The 20924-nt window shown below is 44.4% G+C and overlaps 1 protein-coding gene, 1 long non-coding RNA gene and 1 pseudogene across 2 annotated transcripts in view; 1 reads left to right on the top strand and 2 right to left on the bottom strand.

The window, feature by feature from the left end:
* Positions 1-11691, top strand: part of LOC121555369 (medium-chain acyl-CoA ligase ACSF2, mitochondrial-like) — a 39650-nt gene extending 27959 nt beyond the window's left edge. Inside the window, exons 13-16 of the mRNA XM_045221563.1 lie at positions 6510-6651; positions 6949-7059; positions 11076-11144; positions 11290-11691. Coding sequence (XP_045077498.1) covers positions 6510-6651; positions 6949-7059; positions 11076-11144; positions 11290-11340 — 373 coding nt within the window. The 3' untranslated portion in view covers positions 11341-11691. The remainder of the gene's footprint in view (positions 1-6509; positions 6652-6948; positions 7060-11075; positions 11145-11289) is intronic.
* LOC121555370 overlaps positions 11407-20924 on the bottom strand; it is a 30280-nt pseudogene continuing 20762 nt past the window's right edge.
* LOC121555374 lies at positions 15718-19031 on the bottom strand. Its single transcript, XR_005997896.1, has 4 exons — positions 19017-19031; positions 18309-18400; positions 15918-16021; positions 15718-15819 (listed from the first exon to the last, which is right to left on the bottom strand). It is a non-coding gene; the product is annotated as an uncharacterized LOC121555374 (long non-coding RNA).

Here is a 20924-nt window from a genome sequence, read left to right as displayed (position 1 = left end):
CTTACGGAGCCACTCCTTAGTTGCCCTGGCTGTGTGTTTCGGGTCGTTGTCATGCTCGAAGACCCAGCCACGACCCATCTTCAATGCTCTTACTGAGGGAAGGAGGTTGTTGGCCAAGATCTCGCGATACATGGCCCCATCCATCCTCCCCTCAATAAGGTGCAGTCGTCCTGTCCCCTTTGCAGAAAAGCATCCCCAAAGAATGATGTTTCCACCTCCATGCTTCACGGTTGGGATGGTGTTCTTGGGGTTGTACTCATCCTTCTTCTTCCTCCAAACACGGCGAGTGGAGTTTAGACCAAAAAGCTCTATTTTTGTCTCATCAGACCACATGACCTTCTCCCATTCCTCCTCTGGATCATCCAGATGGTCATTGGCAAACTTCAGACGGGCCTGGACATGCGCTGGCTTTAGCAGGGGGACCTTGCGTGCGCTGCAGGATTTTAATCCATGACGGCGTAATGTGTTACTAATGGTTTTCTTTGAGACTGTGGTCCCAGCTCTCTTCAGGTCATTGACCAGGTCCTGCCGTGTAGTTCTGGGCTGATCCCTCACCTTCCTCATGATCATTGATGCCCCACGAGGTGAGATCTTGCATGGAACCCCAGGCCGAGGGTGATTGACCGTCATCTTGAACTTCTTCCATTTTCTAATAATTGCGCCAACAGTTGTTGCCTTCTCACCAAGCTGCTTGCCTATTGTCCTGTAGCCCATCCCAGCCTTGTGCAGGTCTACAATTGTATCCCTGATGTCCTTACACAGCTCTCTGGTCTTGGTCATTGTGGAGAGGTTGGAGTCTGTTTGATTGAGTGTGTGGACCAGGGGCGGTGTGTTCAATAGGGCGATATGGGCGACGCACTGCCAAACGGGAAAAGGAAGGGATTTTTTTTCTAATCAATTATATCACGGCAACAGTAGTTATCAGTGTTCTAATCTGATCTGACTGCCACTAAATGTCAAATCAGGCTAAAGTCGTGCTTCAAATGGCCCCGCCCGTTTTTGGGGCGATTTCAGTCATGTTGAAAATCGCCCAGAAGTCTGTCATAGACTCCCATGTAAAATCTATTTTTTTCAAATTTCAAAGCTTTCAATACAATCTCTATGGGTGTCTGTGGGCTTGCACTTACGCGCTTTCGTCATACGTGACGTAACTAAGAAAATAGCGGCTAGCAGCGTCTCTGTTGCGACCTGCAGTGTGGCGTTATCTTATGTTTTTAATTTGTACACTTAGTGGCGTTATTTTATGTTTTTAATTTGTACACTTAGTTTACAAACATTCTGCCAACCATGGATTTCCAGTGGTGGGTTTTGGACTGATCTTGTTGATCGTGTACATACCCGCTACTAACGGACTAAATAATGAAAACGCTGCTGGCAGCGGAATCCAATACAGCTGGGAGACTTGGCTGGATGACAGAGTCCCGGACAGAGAAGTGGAGCCGGCCGGCTTCACCCTGGTCAGAGCGGACCGCGATCTGACACAGTCACAGGGAAAATCGATCCTGGTAAGAGAGCGACTCTGTACCCCCGACATTGAACTGCTTTCTGTGTCACTGCGACCTTACTATCTGCCCCGTGAGTTCCCCCAATTGTTTGTTACCGTTGTGTACTGTTGATAATCACAAGTTTACTGGAGAACTGAGACCAAGTAGAGACTTTGGACAGGGTGGATATGGTATAATAAAGGCAGTTTATTCAGAGGTAAAGATATCTGGAATCGCGTGCACGGACTCGTTCGTCAAACTCTTAGGGAGCTATCTGAAGAGAGCCCCGAAAACATTGTGTGCAGACATTTTATACAATAAATGATGTAGGTTGAATCTAGTAGTTCTGATCTTCTGATTGGTCCTGATGAGTTGGGCGAGGTCCCCTCCACTGTTGCATTGGCTCTGAGTCGGGTTCTCTGTCTTCAAATGTTCAGCCTAAAGAGAGGGGATTTTTGTGTGTGTGTGTGTGTTAACAGTGATGATGTGTGTGTGTGTGTGTGTTATCAGTGATGATGTGTGTGTGTGTGTGTGTGTGTGTGTGTGTGTGTGTCCTCAGAGCAAGAACTCGTGAGTTGGAAGAACTGAGAGACCTATGGCGTGGGTGTTGTCCTTGGCCACCTGCTGACAAGGCTGACAAGATAGGACTCTTTTGTCCATTGTTATAGGATAGGAACAGCATTGATTGAAAACAAACGCCCAACACAAAATGGGTCATGCACAAGATTTTAGTCAGACCAAGCTATAACATTATATATTTACTACGACAGTACATTCAACCAAAAGCTAATATAACAAAGGCATCAGAGATTATTTATAATCTGTCACAGAAACTGGAATCCATCTCCCCAGATCAGTCAATAAATGCTTCTGGTATTGACTTATATGCTGCCCCTGTCTTCATGTTGTTGCTGGACATATCTTTTTTAAAATGTGTGTAGGTCACCTAAATCATCAGAAAAATTGCCCCTCCTGAGAATTTTTTCAGGAGCCGCCACTGGTGTGGACAGGTGTCTTTTATACAGGTAACAAGTTCAAACAGGTGCAGTTAATACAGGTAATGAGTGGAGAACAGGAGGGCTTCTTAAAGAAAAACTAACAGGTCTGTGAGAGCCGGAATCTTACTGGTTGGTAGGTGATCAAATACTTATTTCATGCAATAAAATGCAAATTAATTACTTAAAAATCATACAATGTGATTTTCTGGATTTTTGTTTTAGATTCCGTCTCTCACAGTTGAAGTGTACCTATCATACAAATTACAGACCTCTACATGCTTTGTAAGTAGGAAAACCTGCAAAATCGGCAGTGTATCAAATACTTGTTCTCCCCACTGTATAGCTCATCTCTTGGCAGTAGTACTGTAGATTACTTTATCACTGACCTCAACCCAAAGTCTTTCAGGGCGTTCACAGTCAGCCCACTGACACCCCTGTCAGACCACAGCAAAATCACAGTCTACTTGAACAGAGCAATACTCAATCATGAGGCATCAAAGCCAAAGGAACTGAATAATATTAAGAAATGCTATAGATGGAAGGAAAGTAGTGTTGAAACCTACCAAAAAACAATTAGGCAACAACAAATTCAAACCTTTTTAGACAACTTCCTGGACAAAACTTTCCACTGTAATAGTGAAGGTGTAAACTTGGCAGTAGAAAAACTAAACAGTATATTTGACCTCTCAGCTTCCCTATCAAATCTAGAAATCTCTAACAGAAAACCAAAGAAAAGTAACAACAATGACAAATGGTTTGATGAAGAATGCAAAAACCTAAGAAAAAATTTAGAAACCTATCCAACCAAAAACATAGAGACCCAGAAAATCTGAGTCTACGCCTTCACTATGGTGAATTACTAAAACAATATAGATATACACTATGGAAAAAGAAGGAACAGCATGAAATCAGCTCAATGTAATTGAAGAATCCATAGACTCTAACCACTTCTGGGAAAATTGGAAAACACTAAACAAACAACAACACGAAGAGCTATTTATTCAAAACTGAGATGTTTGGGTAAACCACTTCTCCAATCTTTTTGGTCATATAACAAAGAACAAACAGCAAAAAAATATACATGATCAAATGCAAATCTTAGAATCAACTATTAAAGACTACCATTACCCACTGGATTATCCAATTACATTGAATGAACTACAGGACAAAATACAAACCCTCCAACCCAAAAAGGCCTGTGGTGTTGATGGTATCCTCAATGAAATTATCAAATATACAGACCACAAATTCCAATTGGCTATACTTAAACTATTTAACATAATCCTTAGCTCTGGCATCTTCCCCAATATTTGGAACCAAGGACTGATCACCCCAATCCACAAAAGTGGAGACAAATTTGACCCCAATAACTACCGTGAGATATGCATCAACAGCAACCTTGGGAAAATCCTCTGCATTATCATTAACAGCAGACTAGTTCATTTCCTCAGTGAAAACAATGTACTGAGCAAATGTCAAATAGGCTTTTTACCAAATTACCGTTCAACAGACCACATATTCTCCCTGCACACCCTAATTGACAAACAAACAAAACAAAACAAAGGCAAAGTCTTCTCATGCTTTGTTGATTTCAAAAAAGCTTTTGACTCAATTTGCCATGAGGGTCTGCTATACAAATTGATGGAAAGTGGTGTTAGGGGAAAAACATACAACATCATAAAATCCATGTACACAAACAACAAGTCTGCGGTTAAAATTGGCTAAAAAAAACACATTTCTTTCCACAGGGCCGTGGGGTGAGACAGGGATGCAGTTTAAGTCCCACCCTCTTCAACATATATATCAACGAATTGGCGAGGGCACTAGAACAGTCTGCAGCACCCGGCCTCACCCTACTTGCTGATGATCTGGTGCTTCTGTCACCAACCAAGGAGGGCCTACAGCAGCACCTACAGTTGAAGTTGGAAGTTTACATACACTTAAGTTGGAGTCATTAAAACTCGTTTTTCAACCACTCCACATATTTCTTGTTAACAAACTATTGTTTTTGCAAGTCAGTTAGGACATCTACTTTGTGCATGACACAAGTTATTTTTCCAACAATTGTTTACAGACAGATTATTTCACTTATAATTCACTGTTTCACAATTCCAGTGGGTCAGAAGTTTACATACACTAAGTTGACTGTGCCTTTAAACAGATTGGAAAATTCCAGAAAATGATGTCATGGCTTTAGAAGGTTCTGATAGGCTAATTGACATAATTTGAGTCAATTGGAGGTGTACCTGTGGATGTATTTCAAGGCCTACCTTCAAACTCAAACCTCTTTGCTTGACATCATGTAAAAATCAAAAGAAATCAACAAATATCTCAGAATAGAAATTGTAGACAAATCTGGTTCATCCTTGGTAGCAATTTCCAAACGCCTGAAGGTACCACGTTCATCTGTACAAACAATAGTACGCAAGTATAAACACCATGGGAACGCGCAGCCGTCATGCCACTCAGGAAGGAGATGCGTTCTGTCTCCTAGAGATTAACGCACTTTGGTGCGAAAAGTGCAAATCAATCCCAGAACAACAGCAAAGGACCTTGTGAAGATGTTGGAGGAAACAGGTACAAAAGTATCTATATCCACAGTAAAACGAGTCCCATATCGACATAACCTGAAAGGCCGCTCAGCAAGGAAGAAGCCACTGCTCCATTACCGGCATAAAAAAGCCAGACTATGGTTTGCAACTGCACATGGGGACAAAGATCATACTTTTTGGAGAAATATCCTCTGGTCTGATGAAACAAAAATAGAACTGTTTGGCCATAATGATCATCGTTACGTTTGGAGGAAAAAGGGGAACGCTTGCAAGCCGAAGAACATCATCCCAACCGTGAAGCACGGGGGTGGCAGCATCATGCTGTGGGGGTGCTTTGCTGCAGGAGGGACTTGTGCACTTCACAAAATAGATGGCATCATGAGGAAGGAAAATTATATGGATATATTGAAGCAACATCTCAAGACATCAGTCAGGAAGTTAAAGCTTGGTCGCAAATGGGTCTTCCAAATGGACAATGACCCCAAGCATACTTCCAAAGTTGTGGCAAAATGGCTTAAGGACAACACAGTCAAGGTATTGGAGTGGCCATCACAAAGCCCTGACCTCAATCCTATAGAAAATGTGTGGGCAGAACTGAAAAAGCGTGTGCGAGCAAGGAGGCCTACAAACCTGACTCAGTTACACCAGCTCTGTCAGGAGGAATGGGCCAAAATTCACCCAACTTATTGTGGGAAGCTTGTGGAAGGCTACTCGAAACGTTTGACCCAAGTTAAACAATTTAAAGGCAATGCTACCAAATACTAATTGAGTGTATGTAAACTTCTGACCCACAGGGAATGTGGTGAAATAAATAAAAGCTGAAATAAATAATGTTCTCTACTGTTATTCTGACATTTCACATTCTTAAAATAAAGTGGTGATCCTAACTGACCTAAGACAGGGAATTTTGACTAGGATTAAAAGTCAGGAATTGTGAAAAACTGAGTTTAAATGTATTTGGCTAAGGTGTATGTAAACTTCCGACTTCAACTGTAGATCTTCTGCACAGATTCTGTCAGACCTGGGCCCTGACAGTAAATCTCAGTAAGACAAAAATAATAGTTTTCCAAAAAAGGTCCAGTTACCAGGACCACAAATACAAATTCCATCTAGACACCGTTGCCCTAGAGCACACAAAAAACTATACTTACCTTGGCCTAAACATAAGCGCCACAGGTAACTTCCACATAGCTGTGAACGATATGAGAGACAAGGCAAGAAGGGCCTTCTATGCCATCAAAAGGAACGTCAAATTCGACATACCAATTAGGATCTGGCAAAAAATACTTGAATCAGTTATAGAACCCATTGCCCTTTATGGTTGTGAGGTCTGGGGTCCGCTCACCAACCAAGAATTCACAAAATGGGACACACAGAGAGAGACACACAGAGAGAGACACACACAGAGAGACACCCACAGAGACCTAGACAGCAACAGATGAAAAGTGAGACCGATCGTGAATGTCTCTCTACAGTGATATAGCCAGTCTGGACAGGTTTGGATACTGCCGTATAGTGGGACGTATAAAGGACATGATCATACGCGGAGGAGAGAACATCTACCCTGCTGAGATAGAGCAGTTCCTTCACATCCATCCCAAAGTACAGGAGGCCCAGGTGAGAACCACACACATATCAAAGTACAGGAGGCCCAGGACTCAGCACCACTAGAGGGCAGCAGAGAATAGGACAGTAACACCATACAAGTTACACAAATCTATCTAGGAAATGTTAGTACCAAACCCTTATTACCAGAACCTTTCATTTCCTGTCTTCATTTCTCAATACTCCTATCACCATATGATAACCACACACAGATGTCAACAGTAGGTATGATTGGAACAGTTTTCTGATTGTAGTATATCCAAGTGTTTATTTTCTCTCCCTGTCCTGTCCATCTCTCTTTCTCCCCAGGTGATAGGTGTGAGAGATGAGAGGATGGGGGAACAGGTGTGTGCCTGTATCAGACTGAAGGAGGGGCAGGACTGTAGCAGAGAGGAGATCAGAGACTTCTGCAAGGGACAGGTGACACAGAGACAGGAAGTGACATGACCTGTGAATCGATCATTGTCAGGCTTAGAACTTATCCTATGTCAACTGTTATATACAGTGGGGGAAAAAAGTATTTAGTCAGCCACCAATTGTGCAAGTTCTCCCACTTAAAAAGATGAGAGAGGCCTGTAATTTTCATCATAGGTACACGTCAACTATGACAGACAAATGGAGAGAGAAAATTCCAGCAAATCACATTGTAGGATTTTTTATGAATTTATTTGCAAATTATGGTGGAAAATAAGTATTTGGTCAATAACAAAAGTTTCTCAATACTTTGTTATATACCCTTTGTTGGCAATGACACAGGTCAAAGGTTTTCTGTAAGTCTTCACAAGGTTTTCACACACTGTTGCTGGTATTTTGGCCCATTCCTCCATGCAAATCTCCTCTAGAGCAGTGATGTTTTGGGGCTGTCGCTGGGCAACACAGACTTTCAACTCCCTCCAAAGATTTTCTATGGGGTTGAGATCTGGAGACTGGCTAGGCCACTCCAGGACCTTGAAATGCTTCTTACGAAGCCACTCCTGCGTTGCCCGGGCGGTGTGTTTGGGATCATTGTCATGCTGAAAGACCCAGCCACGTTTCATCTTCAATGCCCTTGCTGATGGAAGGAGGTTTTTACTCAAAATCTCACGATACATGGCCCATTCCTTCTTTCCTTTACACGGATCAGTCGTCCTGGTCCCTTTGCAGAAAAACAGCCCCAAAGCATGATGTTTCCACCCCCATGCTTCACAGTAGGTATGGTGTTCTTTGGATGCAACTCAGCATTCTTTGTCCTCCAAACGCGACGAGTTGAGTTTTTACCAAAAAGTTCTATTTTTGTTTCATCTTACCATATGACATTCTCCCAATCCTCTTCTGGATCATCCAAATGCACTCTAGCAAACTTCAGACGGCCTGGACATGTACTGGCTTAAGCAGGGGGACCCGTCTGGCACTGCAGGATTTGAGTCCCTGGCGGCGTATTGTGTTACTGATGGTAGGCTTTGTCACTTTGGTCCCAGCTCTCTGCAGGTCAATCACTTGGTCCCCCCGTGTGGTTCTGGGATTTTTGCTCACTGTTCTTGTGATCATTTTGACCCCACAGGGTGAGATCTTGCGTGGAGCCCCAGATCGAGGGAGATTATCAGTGGTCTTGTATGTCTTCCATTTCCTAATAATTGCTCCCACAGTTGATTTCTTCAAACCAAGCTGCTTACCTATTGCAGATTCAGTCTTCCCAGCCTGGTACAGGTCTACAATTTTGTTTCTGGTGTCCTTTGACAGCTCTTCGGTCTTGGCCATAGTGGAGTTTGGAGTGTGACTGTTTGAGGTTGTGGACTTTTATACTTGTCACACCCTGGCTCTGGGACTCTATATGTTGAGCCAGGGTGTGTTCATTTCTATGTGTTCTATTTCTATGTTGGGGGTTCTAGGTTGTGTATTTCTATGTTGGCCTGAGTGACTCCCAATCAGAGGCAACGAGTGTCAGCTGTTGGCTGGTTGTCTCTGATTGGGAGCCATATTTATACTGTCTGTTTTCCTTTTGTGTTTGTGGGTTCTTGTTCCGTGTTCGGTCATTGTCACCGTGGACTTCACGAGTCGTTTATTGTTTTGTTCGTGCTTTAATATAATAAAGTAACATGTTCATTCATCACGCTGCGCATTGGTCTACTTCTCTCCCTGACGATCGTGACAGAAGAACCCACCATAAAAGGACCAAGCAGCGTGTCCAGGAGCAGGCAGACTGGACATGGGAGGAAGCGCCAGGAAAGGAGATGGAGAGGCTGGCGATGGCCCAGGTGGGCAAATCGTGGTCCTGGGAGGACATGCTCGGGGGCAAGGGACCTTGGGCTAGGATTAAGGCCCTGGCGAGAGAGGAGCAGCGGCGTCAGCAGTGCCATCGTCGGACGGACGAGAGGCAACCCCAAAAAAATTTTAGGGGGGGGCACACGGCATGGGCGGCTGGGCAGCAGGAGGCTGCCACTGGGCGATTTGGAGAGGAGGCCACCGGGTTAGGGGGGCCAGAAGGCAGGTTGGCGGAGCCTGGATGGAGAGCGGAACCAACTTCCCGTACTCAGGCATGGCAGCATGGGACGGGGCAGGTTCCGCGGTATGCGGAGCGGCGTACTGTGCCACGAGTGGTCCGGCATAGTCCTGTACGTCCTGTGCGAGCACCCCGCACGTGTCGTGCGAAGGGGGTATGCAGCCAGGACGGAGTGTGCCGGCTCAACGCTCGTGGTCTCCAATGCCTCTCCCGCGGTCCCGGATATCCTGCTCCAGTGTCACGTGCTGTTATGCCAGTACGGGTACACAGCCCTGTACGTCCTGTGCGGATGCCTCACACAGAGTGTGTGAGGGTAGGCATTCAGCCGGGACGGGTTGTGGCCGCTCTTCACTCCAGGTCTCCTATCCGTCTCCACAGCCCGGTTCGGCCTGTCCCTGCTCCACGCACCAAGCCTACGGTGTGCGTCGCCAGCCCAGTCCGGCCTGTCCCTGCTCCACGCACCAAGCCTACGGTGTGCGTCGCCAGCCCAGCCCGGCCTGTCCCTGCTCCACGCACCAAGCCTACGGGGTGCGTCGCCAGCCCAGCCCGGCCTGTCCCTGCTCCACGCACCAAGCCTACGGGGTGCGTCGCCAGCCCAGCCCGGCCTGTCCCTGCTCCACGCACCAAGTCTACGGTGCGCGTCGCCAGCCCGGCCCGGCCTGTTCCTGCCACTCGCACCAAGCCAGGGGTGCGAGTCGTCAGCCCTGTAAAGCCCGTTCCGGCTCCACGCACCAAGCCAGGGGTGCGCATCGTCAGCCCGGTCCGGCCCGTTGCTGCTCCACGCACCAAGCCAGGGGTGCGAGTCGTCCAGTCCGGTGAGGCCCGTTCCGGCCCACGCACCAAGCCAGGGGTGCGTATCGTCAGCCCGGTCCGCCCGTTGCTGCTCCACGCACCAAGCCAGGGGTGCGCATCGTCAGCCCGGTCCGGTCCGTTCCGGCCTCACGCACCAAGCCAGGGGTGCGCGTCGTCAGTCCGGCACAACCCGTGCCTGGGTCATCGGTGCCAAATCAGGTACCGCTCAACTGCTCCACAACGGAGCTGAAGCTAGCCGTTCCTGCTACGTTCAGGTCAGCTCCTGCCAGCGGGGCCAGACCGGACCAGGGGCGCTATGGGGGATTATTGGAGGGTGGTGGGCAAGGCCGGAGCCAGAACCGCCGCCGAGGAGGTATGCCCACCCAGCCCTCCCCTGTTTTGCTCTTATTGAGGCGCGGTCGCAGTCCGCGCCTTTAGGGGGGGGTACTGTCACACCCTGGCTCTGGGACTCTATATGTTGAGCCAGGGTGTGTTCATTTCTATGTGTTCTATTTCTATGTTGGGGGTTCTAGGTTGTGTATTTCTATGTTGGCCTGAGTGACTCCCAATCAGAGGCAACGAGTGTCAGCTGTTGGCTGGTTGTCTCTGATTGGGAGCCATATTTATACTGTCTGTTTTCCTTTTGTGTTTGTGGGTTCTTGTTCCGTGTTCGGTCATTGTCACCGTGGACTTCACGAGTCGTTTATTGTTTTTGTTTGTGCTTTAATATAATAAAGTAACATGTTCATTCATCACGCTGCGCATTGGTCTACTTCTCTCCCTGACGATCGTGACAATACTGATAACAAGTTCAAACAGGTGCCATCAATACAGGTAATGAGTGGAGGACAGAGGAGCCTCTTAAAGAAGAAGTTACAGGTCTGTGAGAGCCAGAAATCTTGCTTGTTTGTAGGTGACCAAATACTTATTTTCCACCATAATTTGCAAATAAATTCATTAAAAATCCTACAATGTGATTTTCTGGAAAAAAAATCTCAATTTGTCTGTCATAGTTGACGTGTACCTATGATGAAAATTACAGGCCTCTCTCATCTTTTTAAGTGGGAGAACTTGCAAAATTGGTGGCTGACTAAATACTTTTTTTCCCCACTGTACTATGTTATATTTAGTTTATAGCTACATGCATCTGCTTCTACTGTTCCAGATTTCTCACTTCAAGATCCCACACTATGTGGTGTTTGTGGACAGCTATCCACTGACTGCCTCTGGAAAGGTAGGATGGCTTTATGACAGCATGTTTTTTCTGTCTTAATTCAGATCATCAGTTGACCAATGTTCTGTATCATGAATTCATAATCAGAGTAATCATACCATCACAGACTACTGTGGTGATCACCTCTCTGCTTTCCCTTTCCTAGATCCAGAAGATCAAACTGAGGGAGGAGATGGAGAAGAAGCTGGGTCTTTGATGGACAGAGGGACCTAGACAGACAGGGCTAATTGCAACCAACATGTCAACACGAGGTGATCTCTTGTTAACCATCAATGTGCCTTAAAGATCACCCGCACAGCGAATCTGAACTGCAACCACTATTGGTCACCGTATTACCGCTCCCTAAAGCTGATGTGGTGTTAACGTTTGTTTTAAACTATTTTGTCCTCTGGTAGGTATTATCTTCTGTATACATTAAACCTACTATTTCAGCAGACTAAGCACACATTTAACTATTTGACAATCATTTTGTGCAACTGAAATTAAGTATTTCCTTGTTAAGGAAGGTCCCGTGTAGCTCAGTTGGTAGAGCATGGTGCTTGCAACGCCAGGGTTGTGGGTTCGTTTCCCACGGGGTGCCAGTATAAAAAAAATAAAAATATTATGCACTCACTAACTGTAAGTCACTCTGTATAAGAGTGTCTGCTAAATGACTAAAATGTAACACAGATAATCTACTGTGGCAATTTACACTACACATGTTATGAATGGAAATGTCATGTTGGTGTACTTACTTGTATTTCCAATGTACTGTATGTAAACCATTAATAACAACTTGTCTTTATACAGTGTGGTCCTTTCTTAATGAAATATCCCTGAACTGTCCACATCTAACATTGTTAACTAAATCAAGCCAATCATGATTGAGTTAATATAATCTATGTTTTCAATAAGGCCTATGTAAAATGGCAGAATGTTTCTTTTTTAAGGATGACTTAATATAATCTAGGTTTTCATTAAGGCCTAAGTAAAATGGCAGACTGTGTCTTTCAGGTTTGAGTTCATATAATCTATGTTTTCATTAAGGCCTATGTAAAATGGCAGACTGTGTCTTCTTTAAGGATGACTTAATATAATCTGTTTTCATTAAGGCCTATGTAAAATGGACGACTGTGTTTTTAAGGTTTGAGTTAATATAATCTATGTTTTCATTAAGGCCTAAGTAAAATGGCAGACTGTGTTTTTAAGGTTTGAGTTAATATAATCTGTTTTCATTAAGGCCTAAGTAAAACGGCAGACTGTGTCTTCTTTAAGAATGAAGTTAATATAATCTGTTTTCATGAAGGCCTATGTAAAATGCTTCTTCTTTAGAACCACTTTGTGTAATGTTTTCTGCTTATTGCTTTTAGTCCAGCCCTTCCCCAACACACATGATTCAAAATAATCAATTGATGACTATACTTTTCAGTCTCAGCCATGTTTAGCTGAATCAGGTTAAAGAGGCTTGCCTGGATCTTAAAAACTGCCTGTATTTTTCAACGTTCCGTTTTGAACTCAGACATGGATAATAAACCATCTGTGATGTTCTTCTGACGGAGAAAGCCACGGAATCCTGACATTCACTGCTTGACCTAGGCTTAATCTGTGTCCAGGAAACTGGCCCTAAAACTATCCCACCTCTTCCAGAACTATCATTTGGAGCTCTTTCTAATAATAATAATAATAATAATAATAATATGCCATTTAGCAGACGCTTTTATCCAAAGCGACTTACAGTCATGTGCGCATACATTTTTACACATGGGTGGTCCCGGGGATTGAACCCACTACCCTGGCGTTACAAGCGCCATGCTCTACCAATTGAGCTACAGAGGACCACTCCCATCTTCTATGATGTCACCCACCTTTACCACATCATGAGCTCTATATAGACCTGTTGCTATGTCCCCATGTATATACGTTTGTAACTAAGCATTGTAACTTTGCCTAACAACACATTTGTACATAGCAACGTTTGGCATTATTAGTTTTATTTATTTCAGATTTCTTATTGGCATGTGTTTAAATTAATAACATTTTTTTTTACTGTTGTACATCAGTCCAAGATCATATATCATGATGATGTTCAATCGGTTGTCCAATCAGGTCGATTAAATAAAATGAAATAAAGATATTGAAAAATAAGTACTGAAATAGTTTATTTGTGTTGCACATCACTCATGAACCGTAACATAACAGAGCTTAGATGTTATTTTTGGTCTTAGTTTTATTGAAATACAAAATCTATTGCTGTAACAGACACAGACCCTTTGTAACCAATCTCTCTCCAGCTGGACACCAACACAGTCAGTCTAGGTCCCTCTGTCCATCACAGGCCCAGCTTCTTACATTTACATTTACATTTTAGTCATTTAGTAGACGCTCTTATCCAGAGCGACTTACAGGAGCAATTAGGGTTAAGTGCCTTGCTCAAGGGCACATTAACGTCATTTAGCAGACGCTCTTAGCCAGAGCGACTCACAAATTGGTGCGTTCACCCTATAGCCAGTGGGATAACCACTTTACAATTGGGGGGGAGTTAGAAGGATTACTTTATCCTATCCCAGGTATTCCTTAAAGAGGTGGGGTTTCAAATGTCTCCGGAAGGTGGTGAGTGACTCCGCTGTCCTGGCGTCGTGAGGGAGCTTGTTCCACCATTGGGGTGCCAGAGCAGCGAACAGTTTTGACTGGGCTGAGCGGGAGCTATGCTTCCGCAGAGGAAGGGAGCCAGCAGGCCAGAGGTGGATGAACGCAATGCCCTCGTTTGGGTGTAGGGACTGATCAGAGCCTGAAGGTACAGAGGTGCCGTTCCCCTCACTGCTCCATAGGCAAGCACCATGGTCTTGTAGCGGATGCGAGCTTCAACTGGAAGCCAGTGGAGTGTGCGGAGGAGGGGGGTGACGTGAGAGAACTTGGGAAGGTTGAACACCAGACGGGCTGCGGCATTCTGGATGAGTTGTAGGGGTTTAATGGCACAGGCAGGGAGGCCAGCCAACAGCGAGTTGCAGTAGTCCAGACGGTCTTCTCCATCTCCTCCCTCCATCTCCAGTCTTCTCCATCTCCTCCCTCAGTTTGATCTTCTGGATCTAGGAAAGGAAAAGCACAGAGGTGATCACAACAGTAGTCTGTGCTGGTGTTAATATCAATAACCTGGATAACCTGATTTTTTATGCTGTCATAAAGCCATCCTACCTTTCCAGAGGCAGTCAGTGGATAGCTGTCCACAAACACAACATAGTGTGGGATCTTGAAGTGAGAAATCTGGAAAAAGTATAAACAGTTACTCTTCTCGTTCACATAAGACATATTGCCGATGCTTGGCAATGATGGACTGACCTAAAGACTAGTTAAAATGACTTAAACTCAGTGGGATAACCATCTAGTTAAAACGACTTCAACTCAGTGGGATAACCATCTTCTGGCTTGCAGGAGATCCGTGTTCAATCCCCAGGTGATCTGTTTCTTTCTGTGTCACCTGTCCCTTGCAGAAGTCTCTGATCTCCTCTCTGCTACAGTCCTGTCCCTCCTTCAGTCTGATACAGGCACACACCTGTTCCCCCATCCTCTCATCTCTCACACCTATCACCTGGGGAGAAAGAGAGATGGACAGGACAGGGAGAGAAAATAAACACTTGGATATACTACAATCAGAAAACTGTTCCAATCATACGGTTGGCTATCATATGGTGATAGGAGTATTGAGAAATGAATACAGGAAATGAAAGGTTCTGGAACTAAGGGTTTGGTACTAACATTTCCTAGATAGATTTGTGTAACTTGTATGGTGTTACTGTGGTGTTGTCCTATTCTCTGCTGCCCTCTAGTGGTGCTGAGTCCTGGGCCTCCTGTACTTTGATATGTGTGTGGTTCTCACCTGGGCCTCCTGTACTTTGGGATGGGTGTGAAGGAACTGCTCTATCTCAGCAGGGTAGATGTTCTCTCCTCTACGTATGATCATGTCCTTTATACGTCCCACTATACGGCAGTATCCAAACCTGTCCAGACTGGCTATATCACTGTGGAGAGACATTCACAGTTGACGTTCGGTCTCACTTTTTATCTTGTGGCCGTCTCTGTCCGGGGTCTGGGTCTCTGTCTGGGGTTCCCTGTCAGGGTCCATGTCAGGTGTCTCTGTCTGGGTCTCTGAATCTCTCATCTCTTACCCGGTCCTGTACCAGCGGTCCTTGGTGATCCCTCCCTGGTCTTGTCTGGGTCGTCCCAGTACTCCAGCATGACAGAGTAAGTTCTGATCAGCAGCTCTCCTGTCTCCCCCAGAGGAACCAGCTCTCCAGAGGACACATCCACCACCTTCGCCTGGCCAGGAGAAGACACAGGTAGGGTTTCATATATGTTTGAAATAATAATAAATATAAACATTATTCATTTGTTGATAAATTAGGTCCCTGACATTAGACACATGACTCTCTCTCTCTCTCTCTCTCTCTGTCTCTCTCTCTCTCTCACTTGTTCTCACACGCACACATTAGGTATATGTCTGGTGTCAGTTAAAGGGTTGATACCTCAGTGTGGTTCAGGATACATCCCACTGTCTCATACACATGTCTGGTGTCAGTTATAGGGTTGATACCTCAGTGTGGTTCAGGATACATCCCACGGTCTCTGTCTTCAGTTCCTCGTTGTCTCGCGGGAAACCAAGGAACGCTGCAGGGCTGTTCTCTGTGGTCCCATAGCCTATCTGATGTTAACAAGGGAACAGTGTTACCCCATACAGATTATAAAGTATATTGTACACACACACACACACACACAGAGAAAGAGATGGGAAGAACTTACTATCATATCCTTGACATTCATATCAGTTTTTAGTTTCCTCATGACTTCAGGAGGACAAAGAGACCCACCCGTAAACCCTGGAACAGAAATCACCATCATCCTTCCTGGGCACAAATACTATTCCTTTACTACTATACTAATACTTTATACTACTATTAAAGGGGCAATCTGCAGTTGAAAAATAACATAATGGATACCCCGCCACTGTTTTGGTCAAAAGCTGAGGGATGGGGGGGGAGACATGTAACCACTCTCAAATTCATAGAAAGAGCTCTGGATGCAAGGATGACAATCCATTATATAAAAATGATTGTTTTAACAGGGCTTCAGACCGCGACCATTTAGTCACATTTTGCAACCCTTTGATTTGGCTGTGCAATTAAAAAAACAAAAACGGTTGCATCAGTGCCAGCTGCAAATTCTAGCTGGTCAGCTCACTCAAAATGTCTTATTCTTTGGGGCGGCTAAAACCATGATTTGGTCAAGCAGTACACCTAAAGTAAAGTGCATTGATTCCTGCCATGAAAATGGCCGCCCCTGACAGTGCCTGTTTTGCCAGGAACAACTGCTGTGATGAGCCAGCCACTCTCTCTCCTTCCAACTGTGCGCTCTATTTAGAGGGAGAGAAAAATGCATTCTTTCAAAATGCAATTGCGGGAAAAACACAGTTTTTAAAACATGCTGTTGTTAGTTGAAGATGGGAAGGGTCTCAGCTTTCTGGGGGTATGAAAACTATTTCTAAATTCTCAATATTGAGCGATAGGCACTGTTTAAAAAAACAACGTTTCTGGTATGTCTTTGAGATGCAGAGCGCGCGAGGTGCACGTTGGCGCTGAGTCCTAGTAGACTACCGCTGGAATGTTTTTAGGGCATTCAATTTACTGAGATTAATCAATTACGCGGCTAACCATCAGCAATATTTACAGTTAGCGATCTAGCCCCAAATGAATTAGCCTATTGGCTAGTGCACACAAACATGTAGCACAATGGATCTCTATTGAGCAAAACAAATAGGAACATTCCAGAGCCCTATTTTGACAGTAGAAAACTATATATCAACAATAAGCTAATTGACCCTTCGCTAAGCCTCGCCCAATAATTTTGGGCAACCAATTGCAGCGTTCCAATGGATAGCAACTGTCGTCGAGTCCGACACCTCTGACAAGCTCACGTTTGAATTACATGAAAGACAGTGACGGCAGTGCGAATAAAACAATGGCTAAATAATTTAACCGTGCACCAGGAGTACTTGCTACTGTGATTCCTGAAATGCAGAGCCTGTTGGAGTATCTTTCGAAATTATACTTTTGTTACATTGTTTGCTAGCTCAGCTGGTTAGCTATCTCTCAGTCTCATTGACCACCAAACGTTGCTAACGCTAGCTAGCCACTTAATATAGCTTGTTTTCTCTAAATGTATGTTAGCTAGCTAAGTTAGCCATGTTATGACTACAACTCCTATCTGCTGTCGACATCAGGATATGATTTGAGAACCCTAGTTGCTCCTAAAGTGGTTAGTAGCTGACTGCATGCTGACAGTGATTTCAGAGCCATTCAGTGGCTAGCCACACTACAAACATAATTTGACCAGGTTCCTGTGAATCATTTGTAATGACAGTCAATCACAACATACCAGAGAGTTTCCTGATTAGCAAGGGGTAGTCTGTGTTTAATTTCATTGTGTATTAGTTTGAAACCATTGTGAGAGGATTTCGCCAGTGGTTGAATGGGGAATTGGGCTTCTCGGGAAAATTTTGTTCGAGGTTGCAACAGTAACCAAGGGGGACGGGGCTTGTTAACCTAAATTTCATGACAATCACTGGTTTAGGTTGCAGATCTAAATTACTTGAATCATGCATTCCTGCTTGGACATGTTTGATGAAAAAAATAAAAAATGTCATCATACCATCTCCGTAAAGCACTGTGAAGGACTTTCTAAATGATTATAAAATGTTTCTATTGCGTGACAAAATGTTGGTGCGACCAAATCATGGACTGGTGCCACCAACTGAAAATGTTAGTCTGGAGCCCCTCAAAAGGCTATACATTATAGCCTTAAAACATGGTTAAAACAGGGCTCCAGACTAACATTTTCCCCTGGTGCCACTAACCTTTTCAGTGTTTACATTTACATTGTTTACAAACATTGTAGTAAAACAAGCTTGTATTTGGGTTCTGATGGGGTACGACAGTTGAACTAAGCTCAAGAGGCATTTATAAGTGATATTCTTCAAGAATCAATGGCTACATATCATTCATTTATAAGTCCAAAAATGGATGTAGCAACTGCAGATTGCCCCTTTAAGCTTTAACTTTACCAGAGCAATGAAGTTTATTTCCAGCCAGCCAACAAACAACATTCTACACAAACATAAACTTTCAAATCTCTCACCAGATTCAACTGATGACAGGTCGTACTTGTGAAGGTCAGGCTGTCCAAGCATGTCAATGTACATGGTAGGAGTGCCGTAGAGGAAATTGCACCTGGCCCAGAGAACATAGAATGAGGTATTTAGTGTACTATAGAGGTTCATTCTCAATGTGCTCAGTGGCAGCTATTTCAATTCTTCTTATTACAACAGACTGACATGAAGTATCTCTATTGTAAGTCTCCAGGATGTGTACGTCACCTAAGGAAGGGGTTCATAAACTGTTTCACTCTTGCCCCCTTTCCAGCATTGATGACTATGTCAGTGTGTGATGACATAGTGCACACAACATTTACTTTTTCCCTTAAGTTTTCATGTTCCAAATCTAAATCTAAAGTTCAATGCGTTTCCATCGTATTTTCAACTCTACCGATAGTGGGAGGCACACCACTGGTGGGAAAATACGCATAATTTCTTTATGCAGATTTGTGAATATTCGCATGAAAATCTATGGCCAATTGGATGGAAACTTAGCTAATGACTAACATGAGAAGAGGATAACTGATGATGCACTACCCAATTTCGAAATTGCACCTTGTGCATTCTACTATTACAACTTTCAAGAGTAAGTTGAAAGCTGTACTGAGTTCCTTAAAAAAGGACCCCCCCCCCGCCCCCCACAGTTTGGGAAGCACTGACCTAAGGGTCGGGCCTTAGGGTATAAGACCTACCTTTCATTCTGAATGTCCCTCCTATCACTGAGCCAAAGCAGTGGTACAGAGGTACAGGAACACATGCGCTTATAGGCTGGGGGGAGCAGACAGAGCAGAAGTTAAACAAGGAACAGAGAGAGAGAGAGAGAGAGAGAGAGAGAGAGAGAGAGAGAGAGAGAGAGAGAGAGAGAGAGAGAGAGAGAGAGAGAGAGAGAGAGAGAGAGAGAGAGAGAGAGAGAGAGAGAGAGAGAGAGAGAGAGAGAGAGAGAGAGAGAGAGAGAGAGAGAGAGAGAGAAGGAGAGACAGAGAAGGAGAGACAGAGAAGGAGAGAGAGAAAGACAGAGAGAGACAGAGAAAGACAGAGAAAGACAGAGAGAGACAGAGAAAGACAGAGAAAGAGAGAGAGAGAGACAGACAGAGAGAGAGAGAGAGCCAGAGAAAGACAGAGAGAGAGAGACAGACAGAGAGAGAGAGAAACACAGAGAGAGAGAGACAGAGAGAGCCAGAGAGAGAGAGAGAGAGAGAGCCATAGAGCCAGAGTGAGCCATAGAGAACCATAGAGACAGAGACAGAGAGAGACAGAGAGAGAAAGATAGAGACAGAGGGAATAATATTCTTATGTCTCCACTGACCCTCCAGTTGTATCCCAGACGTAGACCCACAAAATAGGCATTGTTGACGATGTTGTGGTGGGAGAGGGTGGCACCTTGTTCCCTAAACAACAGTAGACATCAGAGAGACAGACTAATACTGTTGTTCCCTACAGACCAGTAGACATCAGACAGACTAATACTGTTGTTCCCTACAGACCAGTAGACATCAGAGAGACTAATACTGTTGTTCCCTACAGACCAGTAGACATCAGACAGACTAATACTGTTGTTCCCTACAGACCAGTAGACATCAGACAGACTAATACTGTTGTTCCCTACAGACCAGTAGACATCAGACAGACTAATACTGTTGTTCCCTACAGACCAGTAGACATCAGAGAGACTAATACTGTTGTTCCCTACAGACCAGTAGACATCAGAGAGACAGACTAATACTGTTGTTCCCTACAGACCAGTAGACATCAGACAGACTAATACTGTTGTTCCCTACAGACCAGTAGACATCAGACAGACTAATACTGTTGTTCCCTACAGACCAGTAGACATCAGACAGACTAATACTGTTGTTCCCTACAGACCAGTAGACATCAGACAGACTAATACTGTTGTTCCCTACAGACCAGTAGACATCAGACAGACTAATACTGTTGTTCCCTACAGACCAGTAGACATCAGAGAGACTAATACTGTTGTTCCCTACAGACCAGTAGACATCAGAGAGACAGACTAATACTGTTGTTCCCTACATTCCAGTAGACATCAGACAGACTAATACTGTTGTTCCCTACAGACCAGTAGACATCAGACAGACTAATACTGTTGTTCCCTACAGACCAGTAGACATCAGACAGACTAATACTGTTGTTCCCTACAGACCAGTAGACATCAGACAGACTAATACTGTTGTTCCCTACAGACCAGTAGACATCAGACAGACTAATACTGTTGTTCCCTACAGACCAGTAGACATCAGACAGACTAATACTGTTGTTCCCTACAGACCAGTAGACATCAGACAGACTAATACTGTTGTTCCCTACAGACCAGTAGACATCAGAGAGACTAATACTGTTGTTCCCTACAGACCAGTAGACATCAGAGAGACAGACTAATACTGTTGTTCCCTACAGACCAGTAGACATCAGACAGACTAATACTGTTGTTCCCTACAGACCAGTAGACATAAGACAGACTAATACTGTTGTTCCCTACAGACCAGTAAACATCAGACAGACTAATACTGTTGTTCCCTACAGACCAGTAGACATCAGACAGACTAATACTGTTGTTCCCTACAGACCAGTAGACATCA

This window comes from Coregonus clupeaformis, chromosome 7, assembly GCF_020615455.1.
Source record: "Coregonus clupeaformis isolate EN_2021a chromosome 7, ASM2061545v1, whole genome shotgun sequence".
Taxonomy (NCBI): domain Eukaryota; kingdom Metazoa; phylum Chordata; class Actinopteri; order Salmoniformes; family Salmonidae; genus Coregonus; species Coregonus clupeaformis.
The sequence above is the reverse complement of the archived record's forward strand: the minus strand, read 5'-3'. Positions and strand labels throughout refer to the sequence as shown.